The sequence below is a fragment of the Leiobunum rupestre genome, chromosome 3 (genome assembly GCF_980474605.1).
Source record: "Leiobunum rupestre chromosome 3, qqLeiRupe1.1.hap1, whole genome shotgun sequence".
Lineage (NCBI taxonomy): Eukaryota > Metazoa > Arthropoda > Arachnida > Opiliones > Sclerosomatidae > Leiobunum > Leiobunum rupestre.
The window spans coordinates 42,323,304-42,347,347 of record NC_143386.1 but is presented as its reverse complement, the minus strand read 5'-3'; the positions used below and the strand labels follow the sequence as shown (position 1 = coordinate 42,347,347).

At 31.9% G+C, this 24,044-nt stretch overlaps 1 protein-coding gene across 15 annotated transcripts in view; it reads right to left on the bottom strand.

Annotated features, from left to right (window-relative positions):
- The window catches only part of dlg1 (MAGUK family member discs large 1), a 298,752-nt gene that overhangs the window by 107,671 nt on the left and 167,037 nt on the right, over positions 1-24,044 (bottom strand). For 12 of the 15 annotated variants that reach the window (XM_090168259.1, XM_090168260.1, XM_090168261.1 and 9 more), the window contains one exon: positions 21,339-21,485. In XM_090168259.1, the coding sequence (XP_090024385.1) occupies positions 21,339-21,485 (147 nt within the window). Of the gene's footprint in view, positions 1-11,428; positions 11,846-15,666; positions 15,799-21,338; positions 21,486-24,044 lie in introns of those variants that run through there. The other 3 variants (XM_090168266.1, XM_090168268.1, XM_090168262.1) reach the window with 2 other exon arrangements.

Genomic DNA, 24,044 nt, shown 5'->3' with positions numbered 1-24,044 from the left:
GCCCCAAAGTTGGCCAAGGCCTAGCGACCGTTCACCGAAACGGAGACTGCTCGATTCCCCAAATCCCAACGACTCCCTATAAAGTCGACGAAACCTTTCCCTTTTTAAAGCTCTTTGACCCGCGGAAATTCCACCGCGAGAGAACGAATTCGGTAATAAACTCTGGCTGCTGAAAACAATTCTAACTGTATACGAAAACACCGTAATAAAATACAACTTTAACTTTATCCATAAGTTGAAACCCTGGCGTTTTATAAGGTGGTTTCTTTTCGCTTGTTCCGGGATTTCGGAGTAGGGTAAGAAGAGTATGGCTATTTTGCTAGTGTTCGTACGGTGTCCAAATTAAGTCGGGGTCGGGGAAAAATGTCTGGGGTTATCGGGGTCGGGGAAAAATGTCTGGGGTTTTCGGGGTCGGGGAAAAATGTCTGGGGTTTTCGGGGTCGGGGAAAAATGTCTGGGGTTTTCGGGGTCGGGGAAAAATGTCTGGGGTTTTCGGGGTCGGGGGAAAATGTCTGGGGTTATCGGGGTCGGGGAAAAATGTCTGGGGTTTTCGGGGTCGGGGAAAAATGTCTGGGGTTTTCGGGGTCGGGGAAAAATGTCTGGGGTTTTCGGGGTCGGGGAAAAATGTCTGGGGTTTTCGGGGTCGGGGGAAAATGTCTGGGGTTTTCGGGGTCGGGGAAAAATGTCTGGGGTTTTCGGGGTCGGGGAAAAATGTCTGGGGTTTTCGGGGTCGGGGGAAAATGTCTGGGGTTTTCGTGCTGATTTCGTGTTTTAGATTCTAATTTCTCTAAGCTTTTCATGGTAAAAACTAGATATTTTTTAATTTTATATTTTACTTCAAACAAAAGTTAACTAATACATTGCAATTTTATTTTTAACAGAAGTTAACTAATAGATTTTAATTTTATTTTTAACAGAAGTTAACTAATACATTTCAATTTTATTTTTAATACGTTTCAAAATTATATTTTACTTAAAAAAAGTTAATACGTTTCAACATTATATTTTACTTAAATGAAGTTAATTAATACTATTAAAATTTATATTTTACTTTTAACAAAGGTTAATTAAAACTAATAAAATTTATATCTCACTTTAAATAGAAGTTAATTAATGCATTTAAAATTTATATTTCACTTTAAATATAAGTTAATTAAAACTATTAAAATTAATATTTCACTTTAAATTCAAGTTAAATAAAACTATTAAAATTAATATTTCACTTTAAATATAAGTTAATTAATATATTTAAAATTTATATTTCACTTTAAATAGAAGTTAATTAATACATTTAAAATTTATAATTCATTTTAAGCAGAAGTTAATTAATACATTTAAAAATTATATTTCACTTTAAGCAGAATTTAATTAATACATTTAAAATTTATATTTCACTTTAAGCAGAAGTTAATTAATACATTTAAAATTGATAATTCACTTTAAGCAGAAGTTAATTAATACATTTAAAATTTATATTTCACTTTAAGCAGAAGATAATTAATACATTTAAAATTTATATTTAACTTTAAGCAGAAGTTAATTAATACATTTAAAATTGATAATTCACTTTAAGCAGAAGTTAATTAATACATTTAAAATTTATATTTCACTTTAAGCAGAAGTTAATTAATTTATTCCAACTTTTAGTATCCAGGTTAAGTTGGAATAACAACGTTGAAAAATGACCAAAACGTTTAAATTTTTATAATGATTAAAATTTATCAGATGAAATTATCAGATAACTTGAGTAAAATTACCTGCATAAAATTTAATTTCGTCAATTTTAGTGCGATTTCTTAAAATTCCCTGACGTTTCAGGATAATTTTACAAATTCCTTGACTTCACTGACATTTGGAAGCACAGGGTATTATTACTTTCAAGCAGATTTTGCGATAATGGGAAGATACGATATGAAATTACAAATTCTCTTTATTACATAGGGTATCAATAAATAAAAATAAATAGGTTTTAGCGCAAATATTGGCGATTTTCTTTGCGATTTCACAAATATGTTTTTTTTTTTGTAAAATGTACTGAATGCTTACGAATGTCTGAGCTAGTGTTGTTAATTTTCCGGAAAAATTTCTAGAATATTTTCCGCAAATAGGAAAAATAAAAAATTAAAACCAATTACTTTTCCAGGTATTTAATTAAACGACTTTTACACAATAAATATTACTTAATTTTTAACAAGTGCTTTATTGGTAAAAATGAAGTAATTTTTATTGTGTAAAAGTCGATTATTATTTAAATTTCTATATACACAAGAAAAAACGCAAATTTTTCAATTTAATTACTTTTCCAGGGTTTTTAATTTTTTTAAACTATTTATCGATATAAAATGTCTAATAACAGTAAACATACTACAAAACCTTAATAGTGTTACATTGTTAATCAGTTTAAAGCTAGTCTAGAGGTTTAGTTTTACTTTCAGATTCTAAAAAATACGGAAGATTTTCGGGAAAAAAGGCCTTTTCCTGGAAAACATTTCGACTTACAACACTAGTCTGAGCCATCCGTTTATTTAGTAATAGAGTACACTTTTACAAAACAAGTGAAAAATATGACAACAGCTATCATCCGAATTGCAATTTTTTACGGTCAACAGCACTCCACAGATGGCGTTTTTACAGCACACGCGAGACGTTTACGCAAACAAAAGTCGGTGCAAAAATAGCAGTTTCATTTCTAACCTATTGCGTAGCGTAACATTGTTCCGCGGCATCCCCAGGGCGGGACTTAATCGCGGATTTATGTTCCGCTTAGCCGCACACTAGATGGCGCTGGTTGGAAGGAAATCCCCGAAAGATGAGCGCCACTTCCGCTCTTCGGAGGAGATTTGCCGTAACCCGAGGTATATAAAGTAGTCCCTACTTTAACCCAACTACAGACGTATTTGCTAAGTATATCTTTAATAACAAAGAAATACGTTTGGTATATCGGGAGATATTTTACCGTTTTTACGAGTCATTAGACCCAAAATGTTACGCTACATTTTCAAAAACATTATTTACAAAATCTTTTGAAGTTTCATTCGTTTGGCGGGAGTAAATAGGTCGTCAAAATAGTTCACCACAAGTAATTTCCCATCTTTTTGGGAAATGTTTTTTTTTGGGCTGTCTTACAGCAAAAGTAACGAGGTGGGGAAAATATTGGACTTCGATCGGCTCTTTCTCCAAATTTCATGTCCGTCCGTCCTACCTGTTTACGAGGACTTTATAAAAACGTGTACTCCACAGCGGAAAAAAGTTTCATTTTGAGGTTTTAATGAGGGAAAACTAAATTTGTAAGTGTTTACAAAATTACGTTGTACATTTTACTAAATGCACTTATTACCTAGGGGGTAATCAGAGGTAATTACAATAAATCACTTAAGAAAACCTTTGGAAATCACAGAAATATTGTGGAAAGTCAATAGAAATTACAGAACGTCTTTCGAAAATCAATAATCAGGTGCGTAAGCCTTTTTTTTTTGTTGCTTCAATGTATTTTATTATATTTTAATTAAGTAATACTGTATTTTGACTAGATTAATTTGTCATTATGAAATTTGTCCACATTTTTAGGAAAATAATGTTGACACAATATTCAAATTTCCTAGCAAATTTAGTTCATTTTCACTTTATATTTTACTATGCTAATATTTTAGCTGGAATTAATTCACGTTAGCTATAGCCTGTTTCCATGATTTACGGACGACATTATCAGTCTGTTTCTAGGAATTGAGGGGGCGTTACTTCCCCCTTTAGCTTCGGAAAGAGGCGTGGTTTTTCTTCCGTAATTTTTAGTAAATATTAAATAGATTTTATTTTAGTACATTGGTGAATTGAACTTCAGACCATGTTTAAACTAAAACCATTATGGCAATGATTACAAATTTTAGTTAGTTAGACGTCTTTCATAATACTTTCAAGATAAATATAATCCCACTTTTTACGCATTCTCTTCCCCACTTTTTACGCTTTCTCAAATCCCCCTTTTACGTATTATAAATTTCCCCCACTTTTTACTAATTCTCAAATTTCCCCGATCTTTTACGCATTCTCCAAACTTCCCGCACTTTTTACGCATTCTCAAATTTCCCCCACTTTTTACGCATTCTCAAATTTCCCCCACTTTTTACGCATTCTCAAATTTCCCCCACTTTTTACGCATTCTCAAAATTTCCCCCACTTTTTACGCATTCTCAAATTTCCCCACTTTTTACGCATTCCCCGATCTTTTACCAATTCTCAAATTTAGACGATCTTTTACCAATTTTCAAATTTACCCGATCTTTTACCAATTCTCAAATTTACCCGATCTTTTACCAATTCTCAAATTTACCCGATCTTTTACCAATTCTCAAATTTACCCGATCTTTTACCAATTCTCAAATTTACCCGATCTTTTACCATTTCTCAAATTTACCCGATCTTTTACCAATTCTCAAATTTAGCCGATCTTTTACCAATTCTCAAATTTACCCGATCTTTTACCATTTCTCAAATTTACCCGATCTTTTACCAATTCCCAAATTTAGCCGATCTTTTACCAATTCTCAAATTTAGCCGATCTTTTACCATTTCTCAAATTTACCCGATCTTTTACCAATTTTCAAATTTAGCCGATCTTTTACCAATTCTCAAATTTACCCGATCTTTTACCATTTCTCAAATTTACCCGATCTTTTACCAATTCCCAAATTTAGCCGATCTTTTACCAATTCTCAAATTTAGCCGATCTTTTACCAATTTTCAAATTTAGCCGATCTTTTACCAATTTTCAAATTTAGCCGATCTTTTACCAATTCTCAAATTTACCCGATCTTTTACCAATTCTCAAATTTACCCGATCTTTTACCAATTCTCAAATTTACCCGATCTTTTACCAATTCTCAAATTTACCCGATCTTTAACCAATTCTCAAATTTACCCGATCTTTTACCAATTCTCAAATTTACCCGATCTTTAACCAATTCTCAAATTTACCCGATCTTTTACCAATTCTCAAATTTACCCGATCTTTTACCAATTCTCAACCCTGCCATAAACTTCTAAAAGAACGCAATGTTTTAAGGAAAAGGCGGGAGTTTGCTGGCCAATTCTATTGGCTCTTTGTAATCACGTGTTCCGTAGCCGGTTTAAAAACAAGACAACCACGGCGGAAGCCAGAATAGGAGGTCAGTCCAAGACTTCTTCATCCCCTTATTTACTTGGACTTTCAGTGCAAATAAAAGGGTCGTGGGCGCAGCTGCAGTGACAGATTGATACGAAGCGTCCATCTAATTACAAACACTGGGAAGTGATATGGCAGCAGCGTTCCTCCCGAAAAAAAGACAGTATAATTAAAAAAAGAAGATGGGAGGATATACCCAGATATATTCGTTCCTAATAAAGAACCTCCAACTGCTAAACCAATTTCGAAGGATCGGGGAGAGCTTTTTCCCATAGTTCCTCCCAATTTTAGGCTTTACACCACAGAAAAATATAAAATTCTTTAAATAAGAGTTTTTATTTGGAAAATATCGGATAAATAATATTGAAATTACCAGAAAATAGTTTTTAAATACAGGGCCCCCACTCAAATCTTTAAATTTTTTATAGGAAAATAGGATTATATTTCTAGAAATGAAGGACTTTATAGGACTATTTTTCAAAATTGTAGGACTTTATAGGACTATTTTTTTCAAAATTGTAGGACTTTATAGTACTATTTTTTCAAAATTGTAGGACTTTATAGGACTATTTTTTTCAAAATTGTAGGACTTTATAGTACTATTCTTTTTTCAAAATTGTAGGACTTTATAGGACTATTCTTTTTTCAAAATTGTAGGACTTTATAGGACTATTCTTTTTTCAAAATTGTAGGACTTTATAGGAGTACTATTCTTTTTTCAAAATTGTAGGACTTTATAGGACTATTTTTTCAAAATTGTAGGACTTTATAGTACTATTCTTTTTTCAAAATTGTAGGACTTTATAGGACTATTCTTTTTTCAAAATTGTAGGACTTTATAGGACTATTCTTTTTTCAAAATTGTAGGACTTTATAGGAGTACTATTCTTTTTTCAAAATTGTAGGACTTTATAGGACTATTTTTTCCAAATTGTAGGAGTTTATAGTACTATTCCATTTACTAACTTTATGCATTTAAAAACAAAATCTATATTGAGTGAAATGAATCTTTGATTTTCACTTAAAAAATAGAAACTATTTAACCATTTTATCACAAAAATATACTAGTAGCTAGCCATGTTAACAGTACTTAACAAAAGAATAGACTAGTATGAAGTTGTATACGAATTTATCCTATAGTTAAATTGCTGAGGGCAAAATATAAAATTTATAGGATTTTATCGGACTTTTTGGGGATTTTCCTAAAAATATAGGATGTTATGGGACAATTTTGAAAATATAGGATTTTTTGGAATTAAAGGACCTCTGGAGGCCCTGCAAATACTAATCAGGTACGTTCTAAGGTAATTTGGTTCATTAATTAGGTGATTTCTAATTGGATAGAAAATATTTGGTCTGACGTAATTGTTGTTCGAAATTCTTTCTCAACTTCGTAGTTTCTGATTGCCATTTATATCAAAACACGAAATTGTAACAGATAAAATTCAATAAAAATAGGAAAATAGTGTAATTATATTAGGTTATAGGAAGACATAAAAAATATAGGAAACATTATACAACATAGAAGGTGTGGTCACCCAGCAAATTGAATTTAAAATTATTCATGGACCAGTGATAGCATATGCAAAAGTACAATAAAAACCGCCGTTACATTTCAAAGATACATTTTGTGATCATTTTACAACAAATAAATTACAAATACTATTTAAATGTAATGAGGAAGAATGATATATTTATTAGTTCATTCATTTGTCAGGAAAAAATATGTATAAAAATCCATTATATAATAAAAATCGATAAAAATCAAAAAGATTTAAAACCAATTTATTTATTTCGATTTTATTAGAAATCTACAATATTTTATTTAATAAATATTTATAAATAATTTTTTTATCACACAAACTATAGAGAATAAGGAAATTAAATTAATGTAAAAGAGTAAGCCTTGAATAAAATGAAATCTTTTGACCCGTCTTGTAGAGATAGAACTAATCTGACAATGTTAGAAATTTAAAAAATCTGGAGCAAATAAGGGTTTAAAAAAATCCAAAAAATTAAAATTAAAACCCATTAATTTATTTCGATTTTATTAGAAATCTACAATATTTTATTTAATAAATAAATAAATAAGTAATTAAAAATAATATTTTTATCACACAAAATATAGAGTATAAGGAAATTAAATTAATGTAAAGGAGGAAGCCTTGAATAAAATAAAATCTTTTGACCCGTCTTGTAGAGATGGATAGAGATGGAACGAAATCAATTCCTAATCTGATAATGTTAGAGATTTAAAAAAGCTGGAGCAAATAAGGGTTTAAAAAATTTTAAAAATGAAAATTAAAACCCAATAATTTATTTCGATTTTATTAGAAATCTACAATATTTTAATAAATAAATAAATAAATTAATTAATTAATTTAAAATAATATTTTTATCACACAAAATATAGAGTATAAGGAAATTAAATAAATGTTAAAGAGGAAGCCTTGAATAAAATAAAATCTTTTGACCCGTCTTGTAGAGATGGATAGAGATGGAACGAAATCAATTCCTAATCTGATAATGTTAGAGATTTAAAAAAATCTGGAGCAAATAAGGGTTTAAAAAATTCCAAAAACTAAAAATTAAAACCAATGAATTTATTTCGATTTGATTAGAAATCTACAATATTTTATTTAATAAATAAATAAATAAATAATTAAAAATAACATTTTTATCACACAAACTATAGAGAATAAGGAAATTAAATTAATGTAAAAGAGGAAGCCTTGAATAAAATGAAATCTTTTGACCCGTCTTGTAGAGATGGGACAAATCAATCCCTAATCTGATAATGTTAGAGATTAAAAAGAATCTGGAGCAAATAAGGGTTTAAGCTCGTCTTATAAAGCGAAAAAAGAGACGAAACAATCTGAACACTTCGTCGTAAGGTTTCCGGCAAGTAGACAGAGAAGCCACTTAGGATGGGATCTCGAACCCGAAACCACCAGCGGCCAGGTTTCAAATGGCCTGAATAGGAGCGCGCCAAACGAAGGGAGATAAGGAGGCCCCGACACAAACAAGAATCCCTGGCGGAGTTCTCGCGTTCCCAGGACCTCAATTACGTCACACTAACCGGGCCAACTTAGGGAGCTACATCGCCGTTACTAGCCACACTACCGACACAAAATTTCATCCCTGCCCGAGTCAAAAGGTTAAATCCCGGAAGGCCGATACACAGGCGCGCGGAGAGAGAAACGTCTTCGGCCCGTCGACGACAGATGGCGCGAACACCCCACGAAAACGATATTATATTAGCAACGCTCGGAGTCGACAATTAAAGGAGTTCATTTGCAGTCGCAGTTTACGCACGCGGCGTCGAAAGGTCCAGCTTTTATCGGGAATTTATGGAAATAATTAGCCGAAATGCGCGGGTTATCAATAATGAATTTTAATGACAACCAACGACCCAACTGTTTCTACGAATTTAAATATTATTCCAAGTGGCGAGCGAAGGTTTAAAATCAAACGGGAAAATTGCAGTCGTCGAAACTATTCAATAAGTCTGCATTTAATAAATAAGTGAATTTATGAAATGTAGAGTTTTGAATATATTCCACGCCATTGACTAGGTTTTAATTAATTTAATAATTAAGTAAAGACTAGATTGTTGATTTTTATTGATTTGTTTGATTTTATTGATTTGTTTGATTTCATTGATTTTTCTGGACAAAATAATTAATGTGAGTTCAGCGGTAACGTAAACTAAAATTTAAATTAAATTTAATTACTAATTAAAAACTTAATTTAATAGAGTTCATTTCATTTGACATTACAATTTAACTAGGCCACCTGGGATAAAGACCTTAACTGTCGCGAGATGACTTGGGCATTAGCCTAACTAATTATCATCATTATTAATTTATTACCATTATTATTGTTATTATTAAACTTAGGTTCGTACATTTCCATAAATACATTGAAGTATAATAGATAATTTAAATCTAATTGATAGAAATGAGACCACCCTGACTAAAGAAAGGCAATTTCAATATTACCGATGGTTCAAACTTAATTTTATATGGCCGGTGTTTCTCCAAGTACTATCCAACTATTTAGCCAGTTAAAACGCCTACAAGACTGCTCCTATAACTAATTTCAAATTTCCGACACCCGGTTGAACAGAAGCCAATGGATTTATGTACAATCAATGTATTTGTACCCCCCAAATGGCCCTTACAAAAAATTTCATAAATCACATTTTAGTCTATAATTTTCCAAAACTCAGAAATAATTAGTGTTGTAGGTCGGAAAATTACCAAAGCCGTTTTTCCGGAAAATATTCCGTATTTTTCCAAATAAAAAAATTTTCATTCCATGATTAGTCTAATATTGTTTGCAAATTTAAATAAAGCGGAATTTTCTCCTCTTTTTTCGAATCTAAAAGTAAAACTAAAGCTCTAGACTACTAACTTTAAACCGATTAAAAATATAACACTATTAATGTTTTGTAGTATGTTTACTGTTATTAGACATTTTATATCGATAAATAGTTAAAAAAAATAAAAACCCTTAGAAAGTAATTTATGTTTAAATTTTTTATTTTTCCGATTTGCGGAAAATTTTACTTCCGCCGTTCTACAGCGTGTTATACAGCGTATTAGCCGATATTTTTTCAATTCAGAATATATTATATTTAAATAATAGGTGATTTCAATTCCAAAAAGGTTAAACTTTGACCATTAACAATGAAGATTAAATTCTGATATTTATTAAATTTATTCTATAAGTACTTCCTTTCAATAACTAGCACATTCAAAACCACATTTTAACAAACTCCCAACCTCAATGAAGCCTACATTCTCTAGAAAACGGTCAAATTTAATCCTTCAACAAGAGGTGTTTTAACAGGGTTCATACAATATTTCAAAAACCATTTTCCCTGATATTTCCAGGTTTTCCAGAGTAGTTTTGAATATTTTCCAGGTGTACTTTTTAAAACAACAGGGGTCTCTAAAATGTTAAAAGCATTACTGTTACACTTTAATATAATATAGTCAAGATTGAACGTATGAATTCAATACTAAGTAATAATGTCAGTAATACTAAAACAAATTGCACATAATTCGTAGTTATCTTAATTATTTTCCCTGACTTTTTTGCTTTAAATAAATTTCACTGATATTTCCAGGTTTTAACTAATTTCCATGTTTGTATGAACCCTGTTTAATAAATTAACGTGGCCTTATTGTTTGAATGTAGCTACTACGGTCACAACTTTAACTTTGCTAATATTACGAGCGCGCGCTTAGGGCGCGAGCAACCTCGAATTTTCACGCGCGCGTGCCAACCGCGCGTGTCGAAACTATTCTAATAAAGCTACGACGTAAGAGCGACAGGAAAACAAGTTCGGCAAGCGTAGCTGAATTTATAAAAAGAACAATTGAAATTTTAAAAATTGTAACGCGGATTTCCGCTTTTAAAAAATAAAATTCGGGATAAATATTTGCGCCCCGAGTTTCGTGAAAAAAAAAGCAAAGCTAGAACCCGAAACATCGCGACGAGATTTTAATTACTTTTCAAGCTGACTTGACAGGGTCGACAGCGAAGGGATGTTAGCTAGCGATCTCTACCGGGAAAAGGGCGCCCCAACTGAGCGTGACGACGATTAAGGGCGGGGGGGTGGGAGCTTAAGTGCTATTAAAACGCTTTCGGTGCTGCGTGTCGCCATCTAGCGACGATAAGCGACAGAGAAGGGAGTTCTGCGGGGACCCTCGTGAATACATTACGGGGTCACCGATTCAAGATTTTCATCGCCGTGGCCGTGTTCCCGCACTTATTTCACGGATGCTTTAGCACGCGCATTCATCGCGCAAAAGCCCGCCAAAAAAAAGTGGGGGGGGGGGGGGGGGGGGGTGTTTAACGCCGTTGTCATGGAGATTGAAAAGGGGAGGGAAAAAAACGTTTTAAAATTCATAAAAATGGCCGTGGAAAAAACCTCTAAAAGTTATAGAATAAAAAAGGTTTGTTGAAGAAAAAAACTTTTACAAAGTTAAATGTTTAAAATTACAGCAAAAAAGTGATAGAATCAAACGGAATAAAAGTTTAAATTTGGATATTTAAAATAACCGCAATCAAACGGACAATTCAATCTACAAAATTTGCATATTAAGTTACCAATTGCTAAACGTAATTTGAATAAACCCAGTCGGTATTCCCTCACTGTTTCCCGTTTCGAAATGGGCGCGTTTCTCGGTAAAAAAGGAGAGGAAAATATCGAATGCCAGCCACACTGGCGCCATCTAAGTGAAAGAATCCGCAACTCACCTTGCGTCGTCTGGATTTTCGTCTCATTTTATCGATCCGATCGCCTATTTAGTAACTTTTAATCCCGTAACGGAAACGCGATTAATCCAAAGAGGGTGTTGTAATCCCAGATAACGTCTTCACAAAGCCACGAAAATCACCTTTTATTCACTAAGCCTACTTGTAAACCAGTTAGGCTCATGCGACGTACACCGCGAACGATAAAGTTGCATCCTATTTCGACTTTAACTGGGGGAAAAGTTGTTCGTTGGCACTTTTTTTCCTGGAAAAATGGGGAGTTCTGTACGACGGGAAATTACGCTAAAGCACGCTTAATTTTTACTTTCTGATTTTAAATAAAACGCGACGGAAACTCGATAGTAAATAAAACGGTTTTCGAACCGTCGCCGAAGCCGCCGTAAAAAGGATCTACTATGTGGGCCTATTTCCTCGTACATGTACCTCTACGCGTAGCCACCACCCGAAAATCTGAAAAACCCCCGCGACTGACGCTGAAGCTAATAAGGGGGCGTTCGTAAATCACACCCGTCCATGCGCGACACGCGGACGTTATTATTACAACGTCAATTGCCGGCTTTCTCAAGTATTTATGGAACTGACACATTTTTTGACTGCTTATATAATTCACATCTTTGAGGGATAATCACAGTTCCAAAAACTACACTTTTTTCGTCTACTGGAAAATAATAATATATTATGGTATATAAGTAATTAGATTTATAAAAAAAAAGAACTGTTACTTCATGGAAATAAAATATTTAATCTAATTAAAATATTCGGAATATTTTAGATTAAATAATAATATATAATGATAAATAATAATATATAATGATAAATAATAATATATAATGATAAATAATAATATATAATGATAAATAATAATATATAATGATAAATAATAATATAATACTCAGCTAGGCTAATACCCAAGGCACCACCTTAGGCCTAAGTCATCAAGCGACTTTTAAAGCCATTAATTCAGGTGGCCGGGTTACAATGCGTAGGAGGGTGGTGGCAAGCCCTTCATGCCACGCGAGCCAACAGCTCCCTACACTTACTATTACCGTTAACCTCTACAATTTTTAAGGGTATTTTGATAAATATAGGTAAAAACAATATATTGATAAATATAGGTAAAAACAATGTTTTGATAAATATAGGTAAAAACAATATTTTGATAAATATAGGTAAAAACAATATTTTGATAAATATAGGTAAAAACAATATTTTGATAAATATAGGTAAAAACAATATTTTGATAAATATAGGTAAAAACAATATTTTGATAAATATAGGTAAAAACAATATTTTGATAAATATAGGTAAAAAGGGAATTTTGATAAATAAGGGAATTTTGATAAATTTAGGTAACTAATTGTATTTTTAAAAATATGGGTAACTAAGGGTATTTAGTTAAATATAGGTAATTAAGGGTATTTAGTTAAATATAGGTAATTAAGGGTATTTAGTTAAATATAGGTAATTAAGGGAATTTTGATAAATATAGGTAAATAATGGTATTTTGATATAGGTAAAAAGGGTATTTTGATAAAAATAGGTAAATAAGGAAATTTTGCTAAATATAGGTAAATAAGGAAATTTTTATACACATAGGTAAATAAGGAAATTTTGATAAATATAGGTATATAAGGAAATTTTGATAAACATAGGTAAATTAAGGTATTTTAAAAAATATAGGTAACTAAGGGTATTTTGATAAATATAAGTAAATGAGGGTAATTAGATAAATATAGATAAAAAATATTTTGATAAATATAGGTAAAAGGGTAATTTTGATAAACATACGTAAAAAGGTAATTTTGATAAATATAGGTAAAAAGGTAATTTTGATAAATATAGGTAAAAAGGTAATTTTGATAAATATTGGTAACAAAGTAATTTAGGTAGGTTCAAAAGGAATTTTGATAAATAATGGTATTTTGATAAATATAGGTAAACAGTTTTAATACATATACGTAAAAAGGGAATTTTTATAAATATAGATAAAAGGGAATTTTTATAAACAGGTAAATAAGCGTTATTTTAAACATGGAAAAACGTTTAAAAAAATGAAAACTCCCGATTTTATGTTTTTATTTTAAATCATTATTTACAATACAATAATATTATGTGATGTACCATTGACTAAGTTTAATTTTGTAAATTAGTGATGGTAATTTATTTACTATTTTCTTACTTTGTGCATTTTATACTATAATATTATTTACCACCTGCGAAATTAATACCAGGAATTGGGCGAGTGTCATCTAGCTTAACTGTTTATTGCACAGGTGGCAATGCCTTGACATTACAAAAATGGTGGTGCCCTAGTATTCCGTTCAGTTCAGTTAAAATTGATATAGCATATTTACTACAAGTGAATACTTGAAAATTAAAATATGAAATCTAGTTCTAGACATAAAATTACCTATTCTAGTAACAATACATAAATTAACATTTTATGTTAACAATATAGAAATAATATATATTCATTTAAAAAATTTAAACTATACTATTTCATCCTGTTTTAAATACATTACGAGTGTGGCAAAAACATCGTATAATATATATATAATATATCCCTTTATTCATAAAAGTTATCTTTTGTTATGATAATGAATAAATATTTAAAATCTTTTTTTACCGTGAGTAGCAGTTTCCATTTAAAAATCTATTGTTCTCAATAAAATTGTACATTCGAATTCCCCCAATTTTAATTTTTGAATATTCAGTTTTATATTTATTTATATTTAAGATTTATTCAATAAATCAGTATTACAATAATTTAATTACTGAATATTCAGTTTTATATTTATTTATTTATATATATTTTTTATAAAATATTTATTCAATAAATCAGTATTACAATAATTTAATTACTGAATATTCAGTTTTATATTTATTTATTTATATATATTTTTATAAAATATTTATTCAATAAATCAGTATTACAATAATTTAATTAGTGAATATTCAGTTTTATATTTATTTATGTATATTATTTTATTAAAGATTTATTCAATAAATCAGTATTACAATAATTTAATTACTGAATATTCAGTTTTATATTTATTTTTAGAAAAGACTTGCGTATTTATTTTCATATATTTTTAAAATGTTGAAAAATCCATTTTATAATCACCACGAAAACAATCAGATAAAACCTCAAAAAAAATGGTAAAATAGGGATTAAAACCTTGCAAAACCAAGAGAATATAACGATAGAACAGTTCTAAAACTAGTGACGCAATTTTAGAGGCGACCCCTCGTAAAATTCAAAAAGCGGACTTCGTAACTTCCGACGCCGATACAGCTGACGAGTCAAGCACGTGACCGTGACGTCACAAAAGCGGTTCCGTAACTACTTAACTCCCCCGCTTTCACCCCCATAAACCAGACCAACCACTTTTGAGTCCCCCCCGCCAACGATCCTCCGAACTCTAGCGTAACGTAAAAGTCCCTTTTGGAAGTAACATCCAACGAGAATGGGATGGGAAGCCGAAAAATTGGAATTACATCGGCGAATAATTTTCGTCGAAGGGGGCCTTGCGCGTGGTTAGGGGAGCCGGCGAGGGGCGAGAAAACAGAAACATCTATCAGTTGAAATAATGTTTGGCCAAGCGCGCGCCAAAAAAAAACATTATTAGGTTTAAAATTAAGCGTTACGAAAACATTCGTAGAATTTATTTTATTACGTCTACTCTTAATATTTGCTTAAAATAAACGTGAAGGCTTAAATAATTAAATGGATAATTATTGGGTTAATGTTTGAAGCGTGATGCTTCATTAATAATAAGAGGTGCCATCGTGATGAACGCTAATATAAAATATTGAATTTATGAAAATTTAAAAAAAAATAAATCGCAGGTGATTCGTGAAAAATAAATAAGGAAATGGAGTGATAACGAAATAATAAATATTCTTTTGTCAACCCCCCCCCTCCCCCCGTGTGGAATTTAAATATCAGGATGACTGGGCATTGTAGTTTTGCCATATTTAGAATCTATTATAATTTAGTAGGGTTGCTCGGAGAATAACAAGAAGGTTAAATTTTTTTAATGATGCCTCATAATACCAAAGGTTACTTGATACTTTAAATAAAAGTAGGTGGATCGTTGTAAAATCAAAGCTCGAACTATCGGCTTATAAGGTTAAAAAATAAACCCAATTTTCACGCGTTAATTAAAAATAAACCCTAAACAATGTAACAAAAAGTAACAGGAAGGTTCCACACTCACCACCACTTCCGGTTTCAACGAATACCACAAAGCGGGATGATAAAATGGGATGGGCATTGGGAGTTTATCGTCGCTGTCCTCATGGTGTCCGATACAGGAAGCCAAAAGCTGGCTCATAGTCATTCGATCCCAATCATTAATTTCAAAAACACTCACCAAGGCTTACGAGCTAATCACCGCGAACGAAACTAACACATTTTTACACGCCGGAGTTCACAAACGCGTTATTTGGTTCCGTCCATCGTTAGATAACTAACTGAAAGCGAAATTAACGTAATTTTAAGGGGAGGCAAAAAGTGGAAGAATTTAACCACATTCCGCTACCAACCTTAATTACGAGAGCTAATAACTTAGTCAGTGCGAATGGATGAGGCTAAGAAAAAAAGGACAATTCATTTCTAGGCACGGTGCCTGAAGTACGCGTAGCATTCGTCAAAAAGGGGGCGGTGAGCCGATTTTTATACACTTACCCGTTTTATGACAACTCATTCTCATACTCTATTTTTCCCACTGAATTATTATTAACGCTATTTGCCACGGGGTGGATTTACCACAAAACAACTAATAAACGGAAAATTATCGCGGCAAACAACGCCGCGTACTTGTAGGTGTTAAGACATTAACCTTAGTGAGTAATTTTTGACAACCCTGCCCGCCCTTGTGTTTTTAGAATCTTGGTTCAGCTCGAATTTCAACTGGAAATTAGAAGCAACTTTCAACCAGCCCACGATACAAAGTTGAGACTATTTCCTTTTGAAAAAGAACGAGTTTTCTTACGAGTCTATTTGACTACCTTTTTCAAGTTTTTTTTTTATATTCCCAAGGGAAGTCTAAACGTTTTTGGTGATGAAATAGGAAATTGAGCTCTCAAAAATGTGCCAAAGTATTAAAAAAATAATTATTATCAAACCTTATGTGGAATAAAATAGTATTTTATTTAAATACAACACGTATAAGCTTTCTTTCAACTTAGAATTGTTATAACACGATCTTTTTATTAAGAGATTAGCGCACGGATTTCTCCAGAAGGATGAATTATCAGTATTCGGTGGCGACATCTAACCACCGCTTGTGGAACTAATAATTTTAGGGGGGTTATTTACAGTAGACTGAATAAAGGCTGTACACTTCAATATGCCATATATTTGATCACGATCATCATATCGATGATCACGATTAATCATCATTCAAACGATTAATCATTCTTATAACGATTAACTATCATTCTTATAACGATTAATTATCATTATAACGATTAATCATTCTTATAACGATTAATCATTCTTATAACGATTAACTATCATTCTTATAACGATTAATTATCATTATAACGATTAATCATTCTTATAACGATTAACTATCATTCTTATAACGATTAATTATCATTCTTATAACGATTAATTATCATTCTTATAACGATAAATTATCATTCTTATAACGATAAATTATCATTCTTATAACGATAAATTATCATCCTTATAACGATAAATTATCATCCTTATAACGATTAATAATCATTCTTATAACGATTAATTATCATTTTTATAACGATTAATTATCATTCTTATAACGATTAATTATAACTATAATGATTAATTATTATAATATTAAATAATTTCTGGATAAATATTAAGAAGTTAAAAATCATTAAGTTAAAATAATTATATTTATAAATTATAAAATAATTTGTTTAATATAATAATTGCGTACTTAGGGGTACCAGTATAGATGGCGCAAAACAGCACAGTGATAGATTTTACCAGGTCTAAAACTGACAAACTAGTAGCAAAAAAAAGTCAGAGCGATGACCTCTCAATAAAAAAATCCTAGTTATAATTTTACAAATTAAAAAACTAACTTTTCGAAAACCCTCTAGAAGGTGGTACAATCTAACCAGTATAACTAGTTTCAACACCTTATACAGTTTCCTCTGACATCTATGGACATTTTAGCGCAACGACTTTAAATCCTCGAAGATATAAGTTTAAATATTGGGTAGGTGTAGTGAAATCAGAGAGCGGTATTGAGAAGCGGCCAAAATTCACCCACGCGATCCAGGCAGCCGAGAATTTAATCAAAACAGAAACAAGATCCGCAGAAGAAATCTCCCCTCTTTTCCCTCCGACAAAATATTGACTTTCGCCGAAGTCTTATTGGCATCGGAACTGGAACTCTTTGCATTCCACCTAGCGGTGGAAATTAGAACTAGGCATAATTTCGCCGAGGTCGTTAGAGAGAGGGTCGTTTATTTTGCACCTTCTAGAGAACTAATGAGGTTGTTAATATACGATGCCCGGGCTGGGATATAAATTATTACGAGAATATACGAAAACCCCCATAAATAGCGCCCCCTGGTAACGACTAGAAATTAAATTTTTCTCCGGAGAGTACCAGCAGAATTACGAGAAAATATTCTAATTATTTCATAAATAAAGACGAATCCTATTCCATTGTTGTTTACGTATACTGTATTATATATAAATAATCAGCTAAGCTAATATATATAACGATAAATAATAATATATATTGATAAATAATAATATATAATGATAAATAATAATATATAATGATAAATAATAATATATAATGAAAAATAATAATATATAATGATAAATAATAATCTATTATGATAAAAAATAATATATAATGATAAATAATAATATATAATGATAAATAATAATATATAATCATAAAAAATAATATATAATGATAAAAAAAGATATATAGTGATAAAAATAATATATAATGATAAATAATAATATATAATGATAAATAATAATATAATAATCAGCTAGGCTAATACCCAAGGCACTACATCTAGCGACTTTTAATGCCTTAAACAGGTGGCCGGGTTACAATGGTGGCAAGCCCATCATGCCACGCGAGCCAACAGCTCCCTACATTAAATATTACCATTAACCTCTACAAGGTTTCATGGAAAGGAGAAACCGAAGAGCTCGGGGGAAAACCCCTTTAACCTGTGAAGAGACGACTTTCAAACTCAACGCAGAAGTAGTCGTAAATTCCTGTGCCCAACATGTACCCAACTTCAACACCATTCAAATATTAACGTAGAGTAAAGGCCGCCATCTATATTTCATACTATTCATAACACCGAAAATAAAATTTAATTAAATGAAATTTTCTTAAAATTACAATCTTCGCGTAACGAGATTAAATTGTCGACTAGTTGTATACGTAAGTAATAAATTATATTCGTCATTGTTAGGATACGAAAGTAAACTTAATTTAAATTTTCCGGTAACAATTACGTCTAAGTTTCGCGTTAGCAACGATAGAGGTCGGTAAAATAGTAAACAAAAAGGTGGAGGGGGGAGCCATTTACAAATCGATAAAGAGAACGAGTATGGAAAATAATCAGCCAGAATCGCCCGCATCAGGAGAGGAACAAAGGGGTCTCGAGCTGAGCTGCCAGATATGATTTTACCTCTACCGCCCAACAGCTCTTCAAAGGAGCCCAATTTAAAATCAGCCATATTTTATAAACAAGCCCAAATTCTAGCCCAATTTGGCGAGTTTATTTTTTAAAATGCGTTCTTTTCAAAATATTGGTGTTTGCGTGATGTCGCGCACTTTCTCAACAGTTTTAAGTGTAACGGGAAATTTTATAGAAACTCAAATTTTTATTAGTCGAAATATTTATATTTATATAAGTACAAATTAAATGAATTATTAATTTTTGTTATAAAAAAAACTAGTGTTGTAGAGCGGAAAATGACTGAGGCCTTTTTTCCGGAAAATGTTCCGTATTTTTCCGAAAAAGATAAAAAAAAACGTGTGCATTCCATGATTAGTGTAATATTGTTTGCAAATTTAAATAAATCGGCATTTTCGCCTCATTTTTTAAATTAGCTAGGCTAAATCAGCTAGGCTAATACCCAAGGCACCACCTTAGGCCTAAGTCAAACTAAAAGTAAAACTAAACCTCTAGACTAGTTTAAACTGATTAACAATGTAACACTATTAATGTTTTGTAGTTTGTTAACTATTATTAGACATTTTATATCGATAAAAAGTAAAAAAAAAATTAAAAACCCCTAAAAACTAATTTAAGTTTCAATTTTTTATTTTCTCGATTTGCGGAAACTTTTCCGCATTTTATTTTTCCAGAAAATTAACAACACTAAAAAAACTAAACTGTACATATACTGAGAGTAATATATTTTAAAGCGTATTCCTTTAAAAGAAATGGGTATAATACCGATTTTAGTGTATATTATCGTAAACCTCCGAAAAGTAGCCCAAAAAACAAATTAATTTTTTCCCGCCAGCAGACATAAAAAGAAGCCCAATTGGGCTGTAAAAGAGCCCAACTGGCAGCTCACTCTCGAGAAACAAAGGATAGGGGTTAGGGTTTGCGACAGGGGGCGGACCGATATGACAAAGCAGCGGCAGTTTTGCCAGACTGTGGGAAATTTCCCATCTGGTGGGAATTTTTGGGGTCCATTTCGGTTCTGTTGGAAAAAGGATTTTTTTTTCAAAAACGTTGATTTTGTGGGAATTTTAACGTCAGCGGGTATTTATCTTAAATTTGATTATCAATAGAAAACTAAAAATTATCTAGAGCAGTGTATTTCGCGAATCTTGGTTTTTATAAATAATATCATATGTAACATAATTACTCATAAGTGTGCCAGAAAGAACTTTTTCACAATGAGACCTTGTTGGAAGGATATGACGTAATTGACGTCACTTCCCAGTCGATGACGGATTTTTCGTCATCAAAACTAGTTCTGGCGGGGAGGGAAGGAAGTTAAAACCAGTTTTACGCGACGTTAGTCCGTATTTTCTTTGGTGGGTAAGAAATAAGGTCTCTTTAAATTTTTAATACAGAAGTGTTAAACAGGGGCACACTTATGAGTAATTATGTTCATATGATAATATAAAGCAGGCGCCTCGTAATACTACAATCAATCAATGCATAGTTGGTTAAATCAATAAAATTTAATTTTAAAAAGTTCCTTTTCTAAACTTTTTTAAAATAAGGGGCTAGTTAGGGTTGTCGGAATTCGTGGAAAATACTATTTAGCAATGGGAATTTCAACTTTCAAACATCGCAGGGCCCCCACTCAAATCTTAGATTTTTATATAGGATAAATAGGATTATATTTCTAAAAATATAGGACTTTATAGGACAATTTTTAAAAAATTATAGGATTTTATAGGACTATATATGCTACTTAATTTACTAACTTTATGCATTTAAAAACAAAATCTATATTTAGAGAAGTAAACCTTTGATTTTCACTTAAAAAATTGAATCTATTTAATCATTTTAATCACAAAAATATACTAGTAGCTAACCATGTTAACAATAACAAAAGTATAGACTAGAATGACTTGGTATAGGAATTTATCCTATAGCTAAATCTAGCAATTTAACCGAGTGGCTGGATTTGAAATCAAAATTATAGGATTTTATAGGACTTTTGGGGGATTTTGCTAAAAATATAGGATGTTATAGGACATTTATGAAAATATAGGATTTTATAGGAATTACAGGACTTTTGGGGTCCCTGAAATTGGCAACACTGAGCAGCGGGAAATAAACAGAATGCAGAAAGATTTGGGCCATAGAATAAAAAAAAATTATAAAAACGGTCGAGCATAAAAGAGAGATAGAAAAATAAAGAGAATTTGATGGCGCTTACTTTTCTAGGTGAGTCGGTAATGGAAGTGCCGTATTGGTTCGTGAGTGAGAGATCAAGAAGGTTGCGGGGGTATCCGTCCCCTGCCACTAATTCTTTGAGCTGAGCGGGAGGCGGTGGGGCGGGGAGCTCTTCCTCGTGGTACCGGTACTGCAAACAAAAAAAAACATTAATCGAGTCGTTTCGACGGAGAGGTCATCCGATATTCGGACACGCGTTAGATAAAAGGAACATCTCCTAATTTACGTTATAATCAAATTACTCGCGTTTAACAGTGTGAACGGATCACTGGATGTTGGAGCGCGTAAATGCGCCAGGGTTCGTACAAAATTTCCGGAATGAAATTCCCAGACCTTTCCAGGTTTTCCCGGACCAAATTGACAAATTTTCCCTGACCATTTTTGTAGAATAAATGAATGGTTTGAGGTAAAAATCTTGAAAATATTTTCTTCCAAAAATTTATTTGCCTGATTTGTTTGGGACCATTTTCAAATTCCCTGACCTTTTGGAATCATTTTCAAATTCCCTGACCTTTTGGAATAATTTTAAAATTTCCTGACCTTTTGGAATCATTTTCAAATTTCCTGACCTTTTGGAATCATGTTCAAATTCCCTGACCTTTTGGAATCATTTTCAAATTCCCTGACCTTTTGGAATCATTTTCAAATTTAATGACCTTTTGGGAACATTTTCAAATTCCCTGACCTTTTGGGAACATTTTCAAATTCCCTGACTTTTCCCTGACCTTTTGGAATCATTTTCAAATTCCCTGACTTTTCCCTGACCTTTTGGAAACCTTTTCAAATTCCCTGACCTTTTGGAATCATTTTCAAATTTCTTGACTTTTCCCTGACCAACCCTGTGCGCAGACCTCCTTTAATAGCCCGACATTTCATATAATCAGAAGTATATTAAATGTCTCTCTTAGAGAGAAGTAGTCTAAAAGTTTAAGTTTGATTAAGTGAAGCCAAATTAGTTGGATTATTGATTGTTTTTTTTTTATCGAATAATTTGATTTAAATACGATTTTTATTGATTTATTAATTTTGTATTCCTGTTTCAGGGTTGCCACCAAATTTTCAGATTCAAATTCCCTGACTATTCCCGGTTTTCTATGGCCATTTTAAGAGATTTTCCTAGAGTTTTTAAGGCCAAAATTTTTATTTTATACTTTACATTTATCAGAAGTTAATATATTTAAATGGACTTATATTTCAGTAAAAAGGTTATCGCAATGTTGAAAAAATTAGTCAAACTTTCAAAGAAATAAATGATAATCTTTGAATTTGTCATAGATCTAGAGTAAAATTAACTTCAAAAAGTGTAAAGAGAAAATTGAATTCTCTGATTTTTATAAATTCATAAAATTCCCTGACCTTTCCCTGATTTTTAGGCCCATTTTAAATTTCCCTGTTTTCCCTGACGTGTGGCAACCCTGTAGTCAATCTTATTCGCAAAAAAACAACTTTCACAGACTCCCAGCGATTTTTGTCAACATAAGGTTCGTAACAAATTCAGTCTCACGTGACACGACGTCATCCATGCTTTTTCGCATATATGAAAAAAAAACCCGCACAAAATGGCGGCCATAGCCAAACCTAAGAAGTAAAATTACTCTATAGGCTTCGAGCTTAAGAAATATAGCGCCATCTGTCTTAATATCCGTCAACTAAATATGTGAAGAAAAAGCAGACGACGTTTGATTTTCGATGTTTTTCGGTTGTGCCGAGATAATTTTAAGCAACTAGACAGCTTTCATATATTTAATTTAAAACCCGGTCGGTAGGCGGCGATACTTGTGACCAAAATTTTTACTACGCACGAAGCCTATACGCTCTTTTTCGCGGTCTTTTCGACCAATCTTTTTGGCCACCCGCTAGTCGGCCATTACCTGGAACCACCGGTGGGGGGTCTAGGCTCGGGTCTTTGGTCCCAGGATATGGAGAATGGGGGTTAAGGGGGGTAAACTCAACATGAACGCGCCCAGCAAAATTCCAAAAAAAAGAGTCTATAGTACGGGCGCAATTCGTTATTAAAGCGATTTTCAAAAAACGATTTGTATTTTTTAGACTTTAATTCGACAGGGTTGCCAGATTAAAATTACGTGACTTTCTTTAGAGATTTTACCTGACATTTCCCAGACTTTTTCTGCCCATTTTTAAATTCCCTGACCTATCCGTCATACGTAGTCGTACACACGGTTAATTTGGTTCCAGCCTGCGAAAGTATGGTCTAGATAGATTACTCCTCTCTTAAGTTATATACTTCTGATAAAACTTCATTCCAGTACAAGATTTAACTCTCATTTTCCTAAACAATAAACAGGTGAAGCTGAACCTCGAATTCGCGTAGGCGTAAATTGTAGGTGCGTAGACGTAGTTTATTCTGTACACGTTTTCGAGGTTTGGTTTAACCTATCTATAATCTCTTATATTATTTATAATTTTATATCAGATTAAAGTTAATAGATCGGATCGTAGCCGACAAAGAAGCCACTAAGGTGTTTGTTTAGATGACTCTAAATGATTTAAGACTAATTGTCTTACCGACAAACCATAATGTGTTTATTTAGGGTTTATACGATATCAAGCTTTAATAAACCACTTTCCAGACTTTCAAATACTGAACAACCACAGAGCATGGTATGCAAATTAAGATATTATGTAAAGAAAAATATAATATAAAAATTAGATTTTATACACAAAATAT